This window comes from Ceratotherium simum, chromosome 26 (assembly GCF_057802395.1).
Source record: "Ceratotherium simum simum isolate JZ-2026a chromosome 26, ASM5780239v1, whole genome shotgun sequence".
Classification (NCBI taxonomy): domain Eukaryota; kingdom Metazoa; phylum Chordata; class Mammalia; order Perissodactyla; family Rhinocerotidae; genus Ceratotherium; species Ceratotherium simum.
In genome coordinates, this window is record NC_141925.1 from 25,100,975 (window position 1) to 25,121,025 (window position 20,051).

The 20,051-nt window shown below is 47.2% G+C and overlaps 2 protein-coding genes across 5 annotated transcripts; both read left to right on the forward strand.

Annotated features, from left to right (window-relative positions):
- Window positions 1-41: 41 nt before the first annotated feature.
- TMEM265 (transmembrane protein 265) lies at window positions 42-8,956 on the forward strand. Of its 2 annotated transcripts, XM_004439440.3 has the most exons (4): window positions 42-563; window positions 1,626-1,796; window positions 3,105-8,346; window positions 8,911-8,956. In XM_004439440.3, exons 2-3 carry the CDS (start codon window positions 1,629-1,631, stop codon window positions 3,264-3,266), a joined length of 330 nt encoding a protein of 109 aa, XP_004439497.1. In that variant the 5' UTR covers window positions 42-563; window positions 1,626-1,628; the 3' UTR covers window positions 3,267-8,346; window positions 8,911-8,956. The 2 variants fall into 2 exon arrangements, with proteins under 2 accessions (XP_004439497.1, XP_014650006.1); XM_014794520.2 differs by lacking the exon at window positions 42-563 and having other exon boundaries at window positions 578-1,796.
- Window positions 8,376-19,983, forward strand: PHKG2 (phosphorylase kinase catalytic subunit gamma 2). 3 transcript variants are annotated; one of them, XM_014794518.2, is made up of 10 exons: window positions 8,376-8,517; window positions 8,911-9,023; window positions 14,790-14,965; window positions 15,249-15,303; window positions 16,391-16,456; window positions 16,540-16,703; window positions 18,776-18,866; window positions 18,966-19,119; window positions 19,192-19,317; window positions 19,418-19,983. In XM_014794518.2, the coding sequence occupies exons 2-10, from the start codon at window positions 8,929-8,931 to the stop codon at window positions 19,709-19,711; spliced, it is 1,221 nt and encodes a 406-aa protein (XP_014650004.1). In that variant the 5' UTR covers window positions 8,376-8,517; window positions 8,911-8,928; the 3' UTR covers window positions 19,712-19,983. The 3 variants fall into 3 exon arrangements, with proteins under 3 accessions (XP_014650004.1, XP_004439498.1, XP_087273455.1); XM_004439441.3 differs by having other exon boundaries at window positions 8,506-8,590; XM_087417329.1 differs by having other exon boundaries at window positions 8,507-8,635.
- Window positions 19,984-20,051: the final 68 nt, after the last annotated feature.

Sequence of the window (20,051 nt, forward strand, 5' to 3'; positions counted from 1 at the left end):
CTGGTCTGGTGGAGGGTTGGGTGGGAAGTTGGGCATCATTTTTCTCTTCTCTTTTGCTCTTGCCAAGACTCTAGTACCTGATCTCTAACCCAGAATTATGTATCTTTGAGGCAGAAATCTCCACCCAAGAAGAGGAAAGATTGTTAAATCCTCGTAGGGTGCCTTTCCCTGAAGTTTCAGTTTCAAGTCACTCAGACTCATACTTTTTCTCTTCTCCATTCTTTTCCGCTAGTTCCCTGACTTGGTCTCAGAGTGCTCTGATGCTTCAGACTTATCCCCGCTTTTAGCCCACTTGCTCAGGTGCTTTCATTCCTTTTCCAGAAGGCAGACATCCTACCTCCAGTTGCTCCATGCTTTGCCCTTCCTTGCTTTCCTCCATCTAGCCAAACTGGTTTGAGTCAGCCACACCCCCTTCTGAGGTCCTGGGGCTCTTCAGGTAGTGGCTGGCCACCCAACCCCACCTCTGGGCTTGGCTTGGAGCCCTGACTCAGCTCCATCTCCACCCAAGCCAAATCAAACCTGAGGCAGGAGCCGAAACTCAGTCCCTCAAAGCCTATAGCCAGGTAAGAGCCCCTGTTCATTTTTACATTTTCTCTGGTCTCAACTCCCTAGACCCTCTCGTGTTCCCCTGATAACTGTATTTGTGTTCACCTAGTATCTGAGTTCTTTCCTTATACCCACTCTCCTGCAGCTTTGTGGCACATATCCTTTGCTCTTTGCTTATCTTGCCTCGCCTCTTTCACCGTTTCTATCCTTTGTTACTTGTGTTCAGAGAACTGCAAATGGTTCCATTTTGTCTAGGATGTAGGGAAATGGTTGGAGATGAGGGTGGAAAGGTGGTTTGATGCCCGAGCTCAGAGGACTTGAGAAATAGATGAGAAATGATTAAGTAGGACATCATTATGCAGGTTTCTGTGTGGATTATGAGGTCATTTGAACTCGGGGTGTTAATCTGATTTCGTTGTGTGGCCTGGGTTAAAATGAAGAAAGGAGGTGGCAGGGAGTCAGCATAACAAAGGAGGCCCCTATTTGGGGAGGTAAACCTGGTTTTTCTGATGTTCAGTTTTCCTCAACTATAAAGAGAGCTTGGACGGGTAATTTTTCTCTCCTTTCCCCCATATCCAGAACCATGTTTTCACATGAAATGGCTGCTTTGCTTGAAGTGGGGTACAGGGCCATTCTCTGACCCCTCCTTAATATTCAGGGGCAGCCTCTGAGGAACTCCAGAGAATTTTAGAGCCGTTTGAAATACAGTTTAAAATCACTGACTTGGATAATCTCAGATTTCTAGCAGCTTTTGAGATTCTGTGTTTCTCTCCTGCTCAGCGTGCATCTGTCAATTTTATTTTCCCCACTTGTCAAAACAGTAAGTAATACAGATAATGCTGTGTTCACACCAGCTTGTTTTTAAAGACTCAGAATCTTAGGCTGAGGAAAAAGGATTCCAGCCACACATTTCCTCTCTTGGTCTATGAGTCACTAGAGGAATTCCCCAGTAAGGTAGCGTTCATGAGAGTTGGGCTAGGCCACAGAGGACATGATCAAGGAGAGGGGTAGAGTCTGAGCAAGCCGGGCCAAGGGCTCAGTTGTTGGGCTTACAAGTACCTTGACTGTATCGCCCACAGGTGATGGAGGACGAGGAGAAGGCAGTGGAGATCTTGGTGAGCAACACGGAAGCTGCTCATTCTCCATCCCCCATCCGCTGCTGCTGGCTCCGCCTCCGCTACTTGGCAGCTACTAGCATTATCTGTGGCTGCTCTTGCCTGGGAGTCGTGGCCCTTGTGTTTGCCATCAAGGTGAGGAATGCAATTCCTATGGGAACCGGGGGTGGGTGGGTGTAGTAAGGCAATGGTTTCATATATTTGAGCTATCTACGTTGATGAAACAGTTACTAAGCACCTGTCATAGCTTGGCTATGGGCCTGGTGCCAGAAATAAGAATAAGACATGGTACCTGCCCATCTAAGGGCCCACAATCTAATGAAAGAGATGGCTGTGAAAATGGATAATTATTAATGGAATGTAGCTCATCAATACTATGATAGAGGAAGCACAGGGTATTCTGGGAGCTGGGAAGAACATATGTGTGTAATTACATATGTGTGTATAGTAAAGAAGGTGACAGGAAGGGCATCCTAGGGGAGGTGATAAGAAAGTAACCTTAAAGGATGATTGAATAAGGGTGAAAGGGCATTCCAGGTAAAGGGAGCAGTGTGTACAAAGGCCTGGACTGCTAGTTCAGCATGACTGGACCAGTGAGGAATAGTGAGAGATGACGCCAGAGGGCCTAGATTCCCAAGGGCCTCCAGTACTGTGCTTAGGAGTTTCAACTTGATCTTGAAAGTACTGGGGAGCCATTCAAGGGTTTTTGCAGAGGAGAGTGACATGGTCAGATTTGTGTTTCAGTAAGATTTGCTCTCAAGGCCTATGTGGAGGATGAATTGCGAGGGGCATGACTCGAGGCAGCTGAGCAGTGATTAGAGCAATCTGTAGGAGTCTGGAAGAAGCTATAAGGTTTTTGAGAGGGCTTCACCATTTCAAAACAGCTAACAGAAACTCACATGTACCTTTTGAAACGCCACACAGGCTAACTTAAACCTCATGCTGGAATTTTCTCAACCCTAGTTTTATTTTAACAATCAGAAACTGTATTCGTATCATCATAAGAATTTCTGAGTTTCATTAGGGCAAAATCATAAAAATCCTTAATAATGAAAAAGATGAGGCCCATTGGGCTAAGTGAGAATGGGGTGGTGTTTGATGGGGCACGAGTGAAATACTCCACGATAGCTCACTGTTTCTTGCCAAGAATTCCAAATTCTGAATGAATCTGGGATGAGTAGAAGAGGATGGGGAATAAGAAGATTGAAAAGTACTTTCCCGTATGTGATCTTGTGAGCTAACAATGGCCACCCTGAAAAGTAGGCAGAGCCAAGTGGGTACCTCACTGTGCAGATGAGGCATGAGAGATAGAAACTGGAAGGGGAGGTATAGGGTTTGGGTGTGAGGTTTTAAGCCATGACAAGCGTGGAGGATTGGAGTTGGGCAGTGGGCACTTTGGGCCAGAAGCAGGGGGAGAACCTAACCAAAAACCTGCCCCCACAGGCGGAAGAGCGGCATAAGGCAGGCCGGTCCGAGGAGGCAGTGTACTGGGGGGCCCGGGCCCGGAGGTTCATCCTGGTCAGCTTTGCGGTCTGGCTTGCTGTCCTCGTTCTGGGCCCCCTCCTTCTGTGGCTGGTGTCCTATGCCATCGCCCAGGCTGAGTGACCCTGGGTGGCCTCTGCTGAGAGTCAGCCAAGACCTCCTGGATCCTGCAATGCGGCATTGCTAGGGTCCGGTGCCAGCAATGGTCCTTCCTGGCTGGAAGGATGGTGCCTCTCTCAAAGGGCTTTGGAAGAGCTCTTCTAGCCCTTTATATAAAAGGAGGCAGCAGCTGAAACTGATGAGGGGACATCAGCCTGCTCTGTTCTTTCAGTGCCCACCATTCTCTATTCCCCTCAACCCACCCTATCCAAGGGGCCTCTACGCAGAGGTAGGGTTGAAAACCAGGCCTGGTTTTATGAGAATTTGTTTTGTAATAAAAAGCTTTTTTAGTGGTGAAATTCTCCTGTCTAATTGTTCTTCCCCTGCTATTCCCTGGGCCCTTGATGAGAGCCAGACTGGACATCTGATGATGGCAGAAGTCTGTATCTCCCCTTACCTAGGAGCTCCAAGAGAAGGAAAGGACTTTTTTTTTTTCTTTTTTCCTTCTTCTGAAAGTTTTCCTTCTTGGAAAGATCCCAGCTTCTCCCTTACACATCAACAGAGACCCTTGAGGCCAGGGAGGAAGAGTGGTCCAGCAGCTACTATTCATTGAGTGCTTGCTATATTCCAGGCTCTGTTCTAACCACTTTATATTTATTAACTCCTCAGTCCTCACAATCAATCAATAGTAGATACTGTTGTTCTCATGTTATAGTTGAGGAAACAGGCACAGATTACCCAAGGTTACACAGTTAGTAAGTGGCAGAGCTGGGATTGAACCCAGACAGTTTGGTTCCAGAGATGAGAGAAGAGTGAAAGGTTTGGATAACAGCAACCACCACCCTATATATGAAGATTATAATGAATTTTCATGTCCTTTATCTTGGGCCTCATGATACTATTTTAAACATTTTTTAAATTGTGAGGTATTTCACATAGAGGAAAATATCTAAAACAAGTACACAGTTTAATAAGTTAACACAAAATAAACATCTGAAAAACCATCATTCAGTCAAGAAATTGAACATTGCCAGCACCCCAAAGCCTCCTTTATACTCCTCCCAATCACTGTTCCTTCCTTTCTTCCCACAGGTAACTACCATTCTGACTCCTAACAATGTAGTTTAGTTTTACCTGCATTTGAACATTATATAAATGGAATCATATGTATTCTTTTTATGTCTGGTTTCTTTTGCTTAACATTGTGAGAGTCACTGATATTTGGTGTAGCTGTAGTTTTCGTTACTGTATAGTATTCCATTATATGAAAACATTACAATTTATTCATTTTCTGTTGGTGAACTTTTGGAATGTTTCCAGTTTTGGGATATTATGAATCATGCTGCTGTGGACATTATTGTACATGTCTCTTGGAGTACATGTGCCCTGGGAATGGAATTTTTGGGTTATTTCACCATAATTCAGAGCCCAGCAGAATACCTAAAGGAATTAGAGTTGTTGCACACTGAAGAGAAAAGATTAAAGGGGAAGGAGAGGCACATGATGGTTTTCTTCAGTATTCCAAAGTGCTCCAGGAAGAAAAAGTGAAGAGAATCCATTCTTGGTCCCAGAGGTTAGAATTACAACAATGGGTAGAAGCCATACATAGAAGCCATACTGGTTCTCAACCTTGGCTTCACAATGGAACCACCTGGGGAGCCTTAAAAAGTACTTATGCCTGGATGTTACCCCTAGAGATTTTGATTTAATTGGTGTGAGGTGCTGCCTGAGCATCAGGATAACTCATTTTAGAGATAGTTTTACAGAAACTTTTTAAAAGCTGATATTTGATTAATCAGCTTCAGTTTACTAGAAGAGAATATCCCATTCCCCCAAACTGATTAAATGAGGTCTTGCTATTTTTTAACTATTTTGAAAAAATTTCAAACCTACAGAACAATGAAAGAATAGTACAATGAACTCATGTGTACTCTTCACCTAGATTTATAATTTTTAACATTTCACCACATTTGCTTTATATCTTTCTAAATATACATATTATTATTGCTGAACTAGTTGAGGGTAAGTTGAAGGCCCTTTATCCCTAAATACTTCATGATCTATCTCCTAAGAACAAGGATATTCTCTCATATAACCACACTACAATTATATGATTTAGAGAAGTTAACATCAATACAATATGATCCTCTAATATATAGGCCATATTCAAATTTGCCAGTTGTCCTAATAACGTGCTTTATAACAATTTCTTTTCCACTTTAGGGTCCACTGTGAGAACACTCATTGCATTTAGTTGTTATTTATTTATTTTTTTTTGTGAGGAAGATCAGCCCTGAGCTAACATCCATGCCAATCCTCCTCTTTTTGCTGAGGAAGACCTGCCGCATTTAGTTGTTTTATGTTTAGTCTCCTTAAATTTTTAGTTTGTTCTCCTCCTTTCTTTTTTGTCTTTCATGACTTTTTGAGGCGAGGCCAGTTTGTAGAATGTCCCTCAATTTGGGTTCTTTTTTTTTTTTTTTGTGAGGAAGATCAGCCCTGAGCTAACATCTATTGCCAATCCTCCTCTTCCCCCCACCCCCAAAGCCCCAGTAGATAGTTGTATGTCGTAGTTGCACATCCTTCTAGTTGCTGTATGTGGGACACGGCCTCAGCATGGCCAGAGAAGTGGTGCGTCGGTGCGCGCCCGGGATCCGAACCCAGGCCGCCAGTAGCGGAGCGTGCACACTTAACCGCTAAGCCACGGGGCCGGCCCATCAATTTGAGTTCTTATGATTGGATTCAGGTTATGCATTTTTGGCAGAAATACTACATAAGTTGTGTGTCCTCAGTGTGTCACATCAAGAAGCATGTGATGTCGATCTGCCGTCTTATTGGTGGTGGTAACATTGACAACTTGGTTAAGGTAGTGTCTGTCAGATTTCTGCAAAGTAAAGATACCTTTTTCCTTTGTAATTAAAAAATAATCTGTATAAATACCCTGTTCCCCAGCAGATTTTCCACCAATAATTTTAAACCTGTTTTGCTCAAGTCAGTGTTGAGTTGAGTCAAAGTTGATGTTTTAACTTTATCGTTCTTTCTATGTTTGTTAGCTGGCATTCTACTCTGAAGAAGGTCTTTTTCTCTTTCATTTATTTTTTTTCAATTAATTTTATTTATTTATTTATGTTTCCCCCAAAGCCCCAGTAGATAGTTGTATGTCATAGCAGCACATCCGTCTAGTTGCTGTATGTGGGACGTGGCCTCAGCATGGCCGGAGAAGCGGTGCATCGGTGCGCGCCCGGGATCCGAACCCGGGCCGCCAGCAGCGGAGCACGTGCACTTAACCGCTAAGGCACGGGGCCAGCCCCTCTCCTTCATTTATTTGTTTACAATTTTTAGTGTCACTATGGTCTCAGATTGTTTTTTAGTTCAGTTTGTTATATCCATTACTGTCATTATCCTTCTTAAAATGTTTTGAGGTATAATTTACATACAGTAAAGTGCACAGATCTTAAGTGTGTAGCTTGGTGAATAAACACACCTATATAATCACCACCTAAGTGAAGAGAACATTTCTAGCACATCAAGAGGCTCCCTCATGGCCCTCTCAGTCTTATTCTTTTTGTCCCTGATTTTGACCAGTGGAAACCCCTTCAACCTGGTTTTTGTGTCCTTCTGATAAGTCCTCATTTTTCTTCACTTACTTTCTGGCACAAATTATTCCAGGCTCATCTTGTCCTTTCTCTGTTCCACCTGAGAATTGGCCACTTCTCCCGAGGAGCCCTGGTTCCTTTTATTGAGGACTGTTACTTTGAAATCAGTATCTAGACACTAGCTGTGCTCATTCCACTGGGATGTTATTGTTTCTCAGCCCTTTCAGCGGTTAGAGCTAGAAAATTCCTAATTTCATCTATTTTAAATCAGTTTCTAAAATCATACCTCCAATTTCAATCAGTCATAAGGTTTTTTCTCTCTTTTCCCACAGTAAGAACCTTGGCTGCCAACTACATCAATATGTTTATTCACTTGCCCAATTTCAGAATAACTATCCCATTATCCTACCAAACAACAAGCCTGCTAAGTAAAGTTCAAGATTTCTTTGCAATTATTTTGTTTTTAGGTTGTTGGTATAAAGCCAAAGTACTCAGTTAAAAAGTTACTTTTGGGGCACCGGCTGGTGGTGTAGTGGTTAAGTTCACGCCCTCAGCTTTGGGGGTCCGCAGGTTCGCATCACGGGTGCGGACATAACACACCACTCATCAAGCCATGCTGTGGCGGCATCCCAGATACAAAATAGAGGAAGATGGGCACAGATGTTAGTTCAGGGCTGATCTTCCTCACCAAAAAAACAAACAAAAGAGTTACTTGTATTTGTTTGTCTCTCCTTATATGGTTGCCATCTCAAGTGACATTTCTAAGATAGTAGTTAGAAGATTAATGAATTCATTCTGTGCCTCTTTCACTGGAACATAATCCCCACAAGGGTAGGGACTTTTTTCTTCCCCATTGCTGTTAGTCTAGCGCTTAGACGCTCAACAAATATTTGTTGAATGAGTAAGTGAATGCCAGGGTTGAACTGTGAACTGAAAATGCTTATGAAGTAAGTCGCTCCTGGCAGAATCTTACAACCGGTAGGCTTAGAACAGAGCGTGATACTCCCCAAGGCCTTTGGGAGTGGCTAGTGAAAGACTGGGAAAAGGTATAACCCCAGATGGTGAGCATTAGGGCTTTGGAGGTATTCAAGAGGAGTCGGGGCAGCCACAGGACAAGGAAGCCTCTTCTAGCTGACGGGCCATGGCTCGTCCAAGTCCGCACCAAGTGGCCAACCTGGGGTCCAAGGTGCGTGCTCCGAGCGTTTTAAGGGCTGGAGTCTGCCCCTCAAGGCAGGTGCTTTGGACCAGATTGCTAATATAAAAAAGAGCCGAATTCAGATAGGGATGTTGGGAGGAGACTGAGGGGCCTTGCCCAAACCAGGGAATCAGAGGAGCAGAGAGTGCTGCCTCCCGGCTACCCAGAGGTCACGCTTCCCGGTAAACCTAACTTCCGGGTCCTGTTCCAGGCCCCCAACCCCAATAGTCAAGAAGCTCCGCCCTCTGCTGGCTCCAGCAGATGCCGTGCGCTAATTGGCCGTATCTGAAGCCCCGCCTTAGCGTCGCACACTCAGGTAACTCGGAGCTCCAACGCCGGTTCCAGCTTCGAGACTCTCGGCTTCTTATTGGACTACCAATTTCCAATCGGAAGAGTTTTTGAACCTCAGTTTTCAGGCGGTGCCGGCCATTGGCGGACAGGATGGGGGCGGGGCCCGAGGTCGTTGCCGGTGCCGCCCGGGGGTAAGGTAAGGGACTAGAGGCGAACCCCCAGACAGAGCGGCCTCCCGTGGACCCTGGCTTCTTTCCCTGCCCGGGCGGGTGAGCCAGCGCTAGACCCCGCGTTCCCTCCCAGCGCCCGCCCAGGTGCGCCTGCGCAGCAACAGCCGCCAGCCGGTGTGCCCCTTCCCTTCGTCCTCCACGCCTTTTCCCTTCCCCTTCCCTGCCCCCCTCCTTGCCCTGCCGCCCTTCCTGCCTCCTAGGCCCTTTCGCGGGGTCTCCCTAGTCCCAATCCTTCCCCCACCCCATCCCCATCCCCCAGGATCCTGGCGCCCCAGCCGCAAGGGCTGCGCCTCCGCGAGCCGCGATGTGTGTCCTTTCAGAGCCCGTGGGCCTCCGTGCCCTCTGTTTCTTCCACACAGGCCTCCACCTCCTTCAGGATGACGCTGGACGTGGGGCCGGAGGATGAGTTGCCCGACTGGGCCGCCGCCAAGGAGTTTTATCAGAAGTATGACCCTAAGGACGTCATTGGCAGGTGAGGCCACAGCCAAGGAAACGGAGGTCCAGAGAGATCAGGTCCTAGCCGCGATAGACAGTTCCATCTGAGAGCTGTATAGTTCCAAATGGGAAGGGTCAGTGGTAGTGGAGGAACATTTGGTGACTAGACTCTTATTCTGGGCCAACCCTCATTTTTTCACAAATTCATTCACTTATGTGTTCAGCAAACATAGTTGAAGCACCTACTGTGTGCTAGACGCAAAGCTAAACACATGGAGGGTAGAAGAAATGTTCATGCCCTGGAGGTACTCCAAGTGAAGTGACTAAAAGAGACACATGAACATTCAAAAAGTATCAGGCTGTGTAAAAAGTGCTGTGGGGGCTCAGAAAATCACAGCTTCCCAGAAGAGGTGATATTTGGGTCCTCAAGGATGGGTAGGAAGTTCTGCATGTGGAGAATAGAAGGAAGGCCTCACTTGTCGAGGCAGTGGCAGTTACATTTACTCATCAAAGGTGCAGTGTGTTGGGTGCACTGTGCTAGTCACTGGGGATACAAGACCTACAAGGTTTCTGTTTTCCTGGAGTTTATATTCTAGTGGTAGAGACAGACAATAAACATGAAAACAAGATAAAGATCAACACAAGTGCTAGGGTGAAAATAAATGGGGTGATGGAACAAGAGTAATTAATGGAACTGAGACTTGAAGGATGAGAATGAACAAGTCATGAGCTGAGGAAGGATTTATTCCGGGCAGAGGGCAAAGGCTCAAGGCAGGAAAGGACCTATTCCAGCAATAGCAAGAAGATCATAGCAGCTCGAATGTGTAAGGGTGGGACGAAGTGTAGGAAATGAAATCGGAGATGTAAATAGAGATTAGATTATATAGGGTCTTAGGCCATGATAAGGAATTTCAACTGTATTCTAGTGAAACTGGTGGTCTCAAACAGGGTAGTAACATGATCTGATTTACATTTCTGTGATTTGGGGGCTAGGAACTTAACCTTTCTTTTTTTAAAGATTTTATTTTATTTATTTTTCCCCCAAAGCCCCAGTAGATAGTTGTATGTCGCAGCTGCACATCCATTCTAGCCGCTGTATGTGGGACGCGGCCCCAGCATGGCCAGAGAGGCGGTGCGTCGGTGCTCGCGGGATCCGAACCCGGGCCGCCAGCAGCGGAGCGCGAGCACCTAACCGCTAAGCCACGGGGCCGGCCCGGAACTTAACCTTTCTATGCATCAGTTTCTCCATTGTAAATTGGGAATAAAAATAGATCCTACCTTGTAGGTTGCTGTGAGAAATGGAAAGAGTTAATATGATTCTCTTAGAACACTTCCTGGCACATGGTAAGTGCTCAAAACAGGTGTGTTATTACATTTGAAAAAAGATTATTTTGGGGGCCGGCCCAGTGGTGTAGTGGTTAAGTTCACGTGCTCCACTTTGGCGGCTGGAGTTCCCAGGTTTGGATCTTGGGTGCGGACCTAAGCACCACTCATCAAGCTATGCTGTGGAGGCGTCCCACATACAAAATAGAGGAAGATTGGCACAGCTGTTAGCTCAAGGCTCATCTTCCTCAAGCAAAAAGAGGAAGATTGGCAACACATGTTAGCTCAAGGCCAGTCTTTGTCACCAAAAAAAGATCATTGTGGCTCTTGTGTAAAGAATGGATGGGAGAGGGCCGGCTCCGTGGCTTAGCGGTTAAGTGCGCGCGCTCTGATGCTGGCGGCCCGGGTTCGGATCCCGGGCGCGCCCCGAGGCACCACTTCTCCGTCCAACGTGAGGCCGAGTCCCACATAAAGCAACTAGAAGGATGTGAACCTATGACATACAACTATCTACTGGGGCTTTGGGGGGAAAAACTGAATAAATAAAATCTTTAAAAAAAAAAGAATGGATGGGAGAGGGGCAAGAATGGAAGCACAGAGGCCTAATTCATTCAGGCTAGAGATGTTGATGGTTTAGACTAGAGTGTTGGTGGTAGAGATAGAGAGAAGTGGATAGATTGAGGTGATAGTTTGAAGGGAGACTTGATACAGTTTCCTGAAAGTTTGGATATGGACCATGAGGGAAAGGGCAGAAAACAAGAATAACTTCTGAAGTTTGGATTTGAGTGTTTGAGTACCGGTTACTGAAATGAACAAGATTGAGGGAGGATCAGGTTATGGGGAGGGGCGAGCAAGTCAAGAGTTCCATTTTGGAGATGTTAAGTTTGAGATACCCAACTGGAGCTGTCAAGTGGGTATAAGAGTCTGGAACTCAAGGGAGAGAGCTGGGCTAGAGCTATAAATTTGGGAGGCAGTGGCATATGGATAGTAGTTGGGGAGAGAATATAGACAGAGAAGTGAAAGGGACCTAGAGTCAGGCCCTGGGTCGTGTCACTATTAAGGGGTTAGAGAAAGAGGAGCCAGCCACAGAGACTAAGGAGCTGCCATCTGTGAGTTAGAAAGAAAAACACAAGAAGAATGTGCTTCTAGAAGGTTGGCATGGTCTGCTGTGACAAATGTGCTAAGGCCAGGAAAGCAGACAGGGGTGTGACCATTAGATTTGTTAAGACTCCTTTTAGATATCACATGGAAATGTCAGAAAGGCCGTTGGAATCAGGAATTCTGGAGAGAAATCAAGGCTTGAGACAGTGTAACAGGAGTCATTTGTATATAGTTGGCATTTAAATCCCCTGGGACTGGATGGAGGTCCCAAGGAGAGAGAGTATTGGGAAATGAAGAGAGCTGAGATCCAAGTCCTGAGTTGCTGTGGGGTTTCCGGACCAGATAAGGGAGGATTCACCAAGGCTAGGAAGAACCCTTAGGGAAGAGCAGTGGTTCCACTGCCAAGGGCCGCAGAAAGACCCGTTTTGGAGAAGGCAGATCAGAGGGTGGGATGCTTATCTCATTCCGAGATTACTGTGGTAGCATCATCCCTTGTCTCGCTCCTCTCTTTTCTCTCTTTTTCCTGTACAGTAAATTACCTGCACACTTTCACTAAATTACTTTCCCCCGAAAGTAATTATTATTTCTTCTTGTATAAAGGCCTGAAGTTTTAAAAGAGTTTGGCACATTCTGGAAATTTGATTTTTATCTTGTAGGTAATAGGCGTGCAGTATGGAAAGAAAACGAAAATTTTTAGTGCATTCCAGTTAACTATAAGATTACAAGTATTAGGTGTCATTTAAAAGTGGACATTTGCTCTAGGGTACCTACTAAGGAATGAGGGAACACATACAACTTAGTAGAGAATTTAAGCTGGAAGTTTTTAAGCAGCGAATGACATGATTGGGACTGTTTTAAGAAGCTAATTCTAGAAGCAGTGTGAGTTGCAGTGACTGAGATTGGCAGCAGGGAGATCAGTGAGGAGGCTGTTGTGGTTGTGGGAGTGGAGTAGTAGGAAACACTTTTGAGAGGTACGCAGAATGGACTGGACTGGTTGGATGTGGTGGATTGTGAAGGAGAGGAAAGCCAAAAATGGTACCAAGGTTTCTAGTTTGGGAGTCTGATTGAATGGCATTGCCATTAATTGAGATTGAGAATATGGATTGAGGAGCTAGTTTCAGGGGAAGAAGAGATGTTCAGTGGTCATGATGAATGTGAGATGTCTCTAGGACCCTCAGGAAGTGATCTTCAGTAAGACTTGTTGGCCTGATACTTAAGAGAGACATCTGGGCATGAAGTTGGAAGTCATGGAGGTGGATAAGATTACTAAGGGAGAGTGTATATAGCCTGAGAACAGGGCCAAGGAAGAGATCCTGGGGAAGTCTTAACATTTAAGGGATGGGGGCCGGCCCCGTGGCTTAGCGGTTAAGTGTGCACGCTACTGGCGGCCCAGGTTCGGATCCCGGGCGTGCACCGACGCACCGCTTCTCCAGCCATGCTGAGGCCACGTCCCGCATACAGCAACTAGAAGGATGTGCAACTATGACATACAACTATCTACTGGGGCTTTGGGGGAAAAAAAAGGAGGAGGATTGGCAATAGATGTTAGCTCAGAGCCGGTCTTCCTCAGCAAAAAGAGGAGGATTAGCATGGATGTTAGCTCAGGGCTGATCTTCCTCACACACAAAAAAAATAAATAAAAATAAATAAATAAAAAATAAAAAAATAAAAACGTTTAAAAAAAAAAGAAACGTTTAAGGGATGGGCAGAGAGAACAATGTGTATCAGTAGAAAGAATTTGGACTTCGAGTCCAAAACCTGGGTTTCCCACATAGACAGTCGTGATACATAGTGGGAAGGCTTAACTAAGAGTGAATGCTCTAGGGTCGGCCCCGTGGCTTAGCAGTTAAGTGCACGCGCTCCGCTGAGGGTTCGGAACCCAGGCGCGCACCAACGCACCGCTTCTCCGGCCATGCTGAGGCCGAGTCCCACATACAGCAACTAGAAGGATGTGCAACTGTGACATACAACTATCTACTGGGGCTTTGGGGGAAAAAAATAAATAAATAAAATTATTAAAAAAAAAAAAAAAAAAACAAGTGAATGCTCTTACAGGTGAAATGCTGTGGGATGCCAGAGAAGGAAGTGGCCCCTTGCTCCTGGAGAATAAACAAAGAGCTGTTGGGCCTTAAAGAAAGGGTTCTTTGCTGGATGGCTTCAAAGGGTCTTTGAATCCCCTGAAATTGTAAAAATGTTGTATATATGTGGTAGAGGTACCCTGCTTGCATCAGATTCTCAGGTTTGTTAAAAGATGAGTAATAATTAGACCAGGGGCCTCAAACTCAGATGCCCTTAGTGGTTGTGCAGGAAATTAAAACTGAGAAGTGTCCAAAAGTAAGACAGTAGGAAGTGGTGAGTATTGTGGCAGCTGGAGGGTTCCTGTCCCACCTAAGATAATGTGAATGCAGATTTGTAAAGAACAATGCATTGACCAAAACGTAACACATCTGTGGGCTGTGTTTGGCCAGAGGGTCAATAGTTTGCATCCCTTGATTGAACCAGAGATGTGGGTGACAGGCATTCCAAACGGCAAAGAGGCCACAAGAGCACAGCAGTAAGGTTATATGAAGGGCAGCCAGGGAACTAGCATGCGAAATGTGTGAAGCCAGATCCTGGAGAGATTTGCATCTTAGCCTGACCCTACTTGTAGGGTCATATAGAGTTGGTGACAGAGCCCAAGCAAGGAAATCCTTGTCTAGGACTTTCTCTTTATGATGCCAAATGGGATTTCCTGTCTCTACTTCGTTATTGTCTTTCAGCGTCCCTTCAAGGTTTTGTTGGCCACATTTCAGAGCTGGCAAAGTGGAAGTCCAGAAACCTTATGTCAGTGGGTCATTTGGAGGTTAATTAGTGGTGAATTTGGGGCCTGAATCAAGGTCTCCTAATTCTCAACTTTGGTCTTCCAGCCAATGGCCTAGTATTTATTTGGAGCCTCCTACACTTGAGGTATTGTAGGGGAACTTTGGCATTTGGATGGGGGTAATCAGGGAAGTGTGAGTAAAATTTGCAGGGAGACTTAGAGCACTTCTTCCTACATTCTCCTTGTGGGGTTCCAGGGCAAGGGGCAGGTTCTGAGGCTCAATGTGGAAAGGACTTGGCTAGGCTTACCCATGGAGGAGGTGGCAGAAACTGGATTCGAATCTTGACCCCTGCCTGCCTTTCCTTTGAGCTTTGTGTTGCACCTTGCTGGATACCCAGGTTGCTTGCTGAGCTTACTGTGAAGCTACTGTAGGCCAGGGTGAGCTCCTCGGGAGGTTGCCTCATTGTCCGGATGGGTCTTCAGAGTCTGGGGCAGTGGCTAAAAGGATGCTGAGGATCCACTCTGCATGGAAACGAGAGAGCAGGAGGCCCTGACTTGTGCGTTTTCTGACTCTGGCAGAGGAGTGAGCTCTGTGGTCCGCCGTTGTGTTCATCGAGCTACTGGCCATGAGTTTGCGGTGAAGATCATGGAGGTGACAGCTGAGCGACTGAGTCCTGAGCAGCTGGAGGAGGTGCGAGAAGCCACGCGGCGAGAGACACACATCCTTCGCCAGGTCGCCGGCCACCCCCACATCAGTGAGGCTGCATTCCCTGCTCTTGTTGGCTGACAACCACCTCCTGCTGGCCCTGCCCACAGCCCACTTCCCCCAACACTGCCTCCATGACTCTGCTCCCTTCCTCCTGGCTCTGCTCCACCTCAAAGTGTGGCCAGCCTTTGGGTCCCTACCACCTCCTTTGGTTCTCCTTCCTTCCCAGTACAGTACAGACAGCCCACTGCTGTCTCAGGGGGAAAAGCCCCTTTAATATGCATCTGCTCCTTTCCATCTCTGTCTCTCTGCCTTTCTGCCTCTTTCCCTAGTCACTCTCATCGATTCCTACGAGTCTTCTAGCTTCATGTTCCTGGTGTTTGACTTGTGAGTATCTCCCTGCCCTGATCTGAGAAGCCTCCTCCTCACCTCCATGCATGGCTCCAGCCTTACAGCACAGTGGGCTGAAGACCACCCTGCTCACACCTTCCTCTGCTCCAGCTAGGGCCTGCCTGCTAGCCCATGGCTGTGGCCCCTCTCCCTAGGTGCCCTGATTGAGGCAAGTTCTTCAAGAGTAATAGTGACCAGCCAAATACAAAGGATTTTCATGATCCAAGGGGTCACTATCCCAGTCCCCCATGGTTATAAGGTTAACAGGGAAGAAAAGGCTGTTTAAGAGGGAGTGTTCATCCACGAGCTGCCCACTTATAACAAATTCTCTCCCACCAGTCTCCTGTTGTTGAACATCCTACACACTGGTGTCTGTCTCTGCCCATCAATTCTTTTCCTGGTCATTCTGAAGCTGAATGTCAGATATTATACAATAGAATACAAACTAGTTGAAAAGGTACTTCAAAGGAGAATGGTTTGAATACTAAATATTTAAGAGAGGCCCTTGGAAAAAATTCACAAAGTCTTAATACAGAAATGACCCTCTGCAAAAGTCAGAGGGAAGGTAGGAAGTGTCTGTTATACCATCATGCAGCTTTTCAGAACAATGATACTCCCCAAAACAACACCTTTTGTGTTCTTTATTTCAAGGATTGATGCAGAGTTGCAATGATAACCTCAATTTTTAAAGACAAGATAAAATAAGCAAAATTCAAAATACGCCCTACTCAACTTTTTTGCCACTATTGAGTGAAATTTTGGTTCATGGTCTAAATAGATTCACTTAGAAAGGGCTTTCTTTAGTAGTTATTCTGAGAAAACAAAGACCTCCTGTAAGAAGGCATTTATTCTTGCTAAACTAGCCCCCTCATGATACAATGCAAATATTTCAACTGGGCCAATCCACTGGGCCAAACTGCATCTGGCTTCCAGTTTACTCTTGGAGTGCTGTCTTGAGACCTGTTTGTCCACAGAGGAATCTCTCTTTACCGGCCTCTTCCACGGTATTTTCTGTGAGCGCTGGCTTATTTTCTCAGCCCGCACTGTGAGGTGCACCTACCTCCCAAACCCTACTATCCCTTAGGATGCGGAAGGGAGAGCTGTTTGACTATCTCACAGAGAAGGTGGCCCTCTCAGAAAAGGAAACCAGGTAATGGCTGAGCCTGCAGCCCCTGGGGTGAGCAGGGAGTGGGGCGGGGCAGGGAGAAGCAGAGGAGACTGCGCCTCCCCTAGGTCCATCATGAGGTCTCTGCTGGAAGCAGTGAGCTTTCTCCATGCCAACAACATTGTGCACCGAGACCTGAAGCCTGAGAATATTCTCCTAGATGACAATATGCAGATCCGACTTTCAGATTTTGGGTTCTCCTGCCACTTGGAACCTGGCAAGAAGCTTCGAGGTGAGGGGACCTGGTGCCCTAAGAGGCTTGGGAGGGAAGGAGACCCAGGCCTGAGGCTGGTTGGCTGTGTCTGAGAACTGAGTCCTAGGTACCATGGACAGGGGAGAAGTCAGTGAGTACTTACCAAGTACCCTCTGGGTGCAAAGCCTTGTGTGCAACTCAGAGTAGGCTTCCTGACTGGAGAGGATGGAGACAGACAGGTGAGCAGATAGTGGCACACAGCAGGCAAAGAGCCATGCAGGGGAAGCAAGGAGAAAGGAGCACTTGATTCAGCCAGAGGAATCACAGAGGAGGGGGCTCCGGAGTTCGGCCTTGGAAGGTCAGGCTTGTCCCAGGAGGAAAGAGGGAGCAGGGGGATAGCAGGGCTCAGCTGCATGTTTGGGGTCTGGCAGAGACAAGACCACAGTGTGCAGCTTAGGTGCTATGAAGAGCCTGATGCTGATAGACAGCATTTCTCACCTGGTGCCCTGGGACTCATGCTCACCCGATGTTAATACATTTGTCGTGACAGAAATATTTCTAGTGCAAATGGAAAACTAAACAAAGTTCAACTATGGGACTACTCAGAGCCTTTAATATGCTACTTTGGACTTATTACTAGCCAAAATTTACTAGGCACTTACTGTGAGCTAGGCATCACACTGAGTCTTTGCATCGCTTATTTCTCTAGATCCTTTCAACAACTCTTTGAGCTAGATAATATTTCTTTTTTTTTTTTTTTTTAAAGATTTTATTTATTTATTTTTTCCCCCCAAAGCCCCAGTAGATAGTTGTATGTCATAGTTGCACATCCTTCTAGTTGCTGTATGTGGGACGCGGCCTCAGCATGGCCGGACAAGCGGTGCGTCCGTGTGCGCCCGGGATCCGAACCCGGGCCGCCAGCAGCGGAGCTCACGCACTTAACCGCTAAGCCACAGGGCCGGCCCTGAGCTAGATAATATTTCTGTGTCCATTTTATACATGGGCTTTAAAGAGGTGGGGTGACTTGCTGAAGGTCATGTAGCTGGGCAGTCTGACTCCAGAACTCATGCTTTCAACCTGTGGATTTACACATCTTGTGGATGCTGTGCTTTGTTTTCCTTTGGGCTTCCACATTATACTTTTCCCCATTCTGGAATCTTCTTTGCCTCTGCTCACTCCACCGTCTCTCATGGCTTTGGGTATTCAGGTTTCACTTTAAAGCTCCAGGTCATGTTAGATCCCCCGCTTTTTGTTATTTATTCCCTTCATGACACATGTCTTACTCTATTCAATTTCTCGTTTGCTTTCTGGTAGACAGTGAGCTTGGTAAGGGGACATCTAATTCACCACTGTGTCTAGTGTGGTGCTTGGTACACAGTAGGCATTTAATAAATACTTGCTCTAGGAATGAATTTCCCAAGAGTCATTTTCAATTCAGTCCTATTAAGATTTCCTGGAAGTGTGCCATGGGACACAGTTGTTTGGAAACTGCTGGATTGGAAGAATTGGTGCCTGAAGTGGTAGAAGAAACTAAAAATACAGGCTTAGATCAAGTCATGGAGGGCTCTGTGCTGTAGGAGTCCAGACTTGATCCTGAGGTCCTGATGGGGAGCCAGGGAAGGGTTTTACACAAGGGACTTACCCAGTATGTACTTTAAGAAATCCTATATTCCCACTCGTTCTTGGTTTGAGTGGTCGTTCCACTAACCAGAATAGAGATTATAGGAGGACAAATAGATTTGGGCAGAAAGGAATGCAGAAAAGATTTAAGTTTTGTCTTCCATGTGTGTTATGGATGTGAAAACATGGTAACAAGTTGTGTGAGGAGTGGGGGTAGGTTGGCTCCGCTGGAGGGTTGGAGGAGGCAGATGATACAGTTGGGTAGGCCCTTGGAGTCAATCCAAAAATCAGGTTTTCCCAGGAGGGCCACCAAGAGCCTTGTTGGGTATTTGAGTTGTTCAGCAGGGATAGGGGCTGATACTGCGACTCAGCAGAGGGCAGGAAGGAGCAGAACAGGAACCCTTGTGGCCCTGGCAGTGTTGAGGCTCTAGCAGGAGTCTGGTGTTAAGGGGGCTGGTGGCATGCCATCAATCTCAGCCCTCTTTCCCCAGAGTTGTGTGGGACCCCAGGGTATCTAGCACCAGAGATCCTTAAATGCTCCATGGACGAAACCCACCCAGGCTACGGCAAGGAGGTTGACCTGTGAGTTTCTGGTCTCCCCATTCCCTCCTCCTTTGGGTGTTGTGACTTCACTGCATTTGCCCATCGCCTAGGCATGCCTGACTCTGGTCTCTTTTCCAGGTGGGCCTGCGGGGTGATCTTGTTCACACTCCTGGCGGGCTCGCCACCATTCTGGCACCGGCGCCAGATCCTGATGTTACGCATGATCATGGAGGGCCAGTACCAGTTTAGTTCACCCGAGTGGGACGACCGTTCAGACACCGTCAAAGACCTGGTGAGCTGGGGCCATGAGAGGGCAAGGAGGGAGGCCCAAGAGCTGTCTCTCATGCTCTGGGGTTTGCCCTAGATCTCGAAGCTGCTGCAAGTGGATCCTGAGGAGCGCCTGACAGCTGAGCAAGCCCTCCAGCACCCCTTCTTTGAGCGCTGTGAAGGCAGCCAAGCCTGGATCCTCACCCCCCGCCAGCGGTTCCGGGTAAGCCCCACAGCATCAGGGTCTGGGCCTGCCCCTCTGTCTCATGATCTTTTTCCTGTGGTGGATGCTCCACTGGAGCTCATACTTTCCCCCTTCCCAGGTGGCAGTGTGGACAGTGCTGGCTGCTGGACGAGTGGCCTTAAGCATCCACCGTGTCCGGCCACTGACCAAGAGTGCACTGTTGAGGGACCCTTATGCGCTGCGGCCAGTGCGGCGCCTCATCGACAGCTGTGCCTTCCGGCTGTATGGGCACTGGGTGAAGAAGGGTGAGCAGCAGAACCGAGCAGCCCTCTTCCAGCACCAGCCCCCTGGGTCTTTTCCCGTCGTGGGCCCTGAAGAGGAGGGGGTTCCAGCTACTATCACCGAGGACGAGGCCATGCTGGTACTGGGCTAGCACGTCAGCCCTGGGAGATCCCAGAAAGCAGGACTCTCCAAGAGGAGGATTTTTATCATTCCAGCCCCTCTGGGCTCTGGCCTCAGGTCCCTCTCCCTGGCCAGGCCCACCACTGATCATACTACCATATGGACCAGCCCTGTACCCTGCCCCCGTTGGCCAGGGCTTTGTGGTCAAAGCTAAAGTGGAAAGGAGCCATTCAGAAGGCCACGCCTGGCCTTGTCAGTGCTGCCTGTGCCACGTATGCAATAAAATCTGTTACCTGCCAGGTAGAGCCAGTGCCCTATGTCTGGTGTCTGGCTTCAGCAGGGAAGCCCAGAAGGTGCTCAGGAGGAGTGGG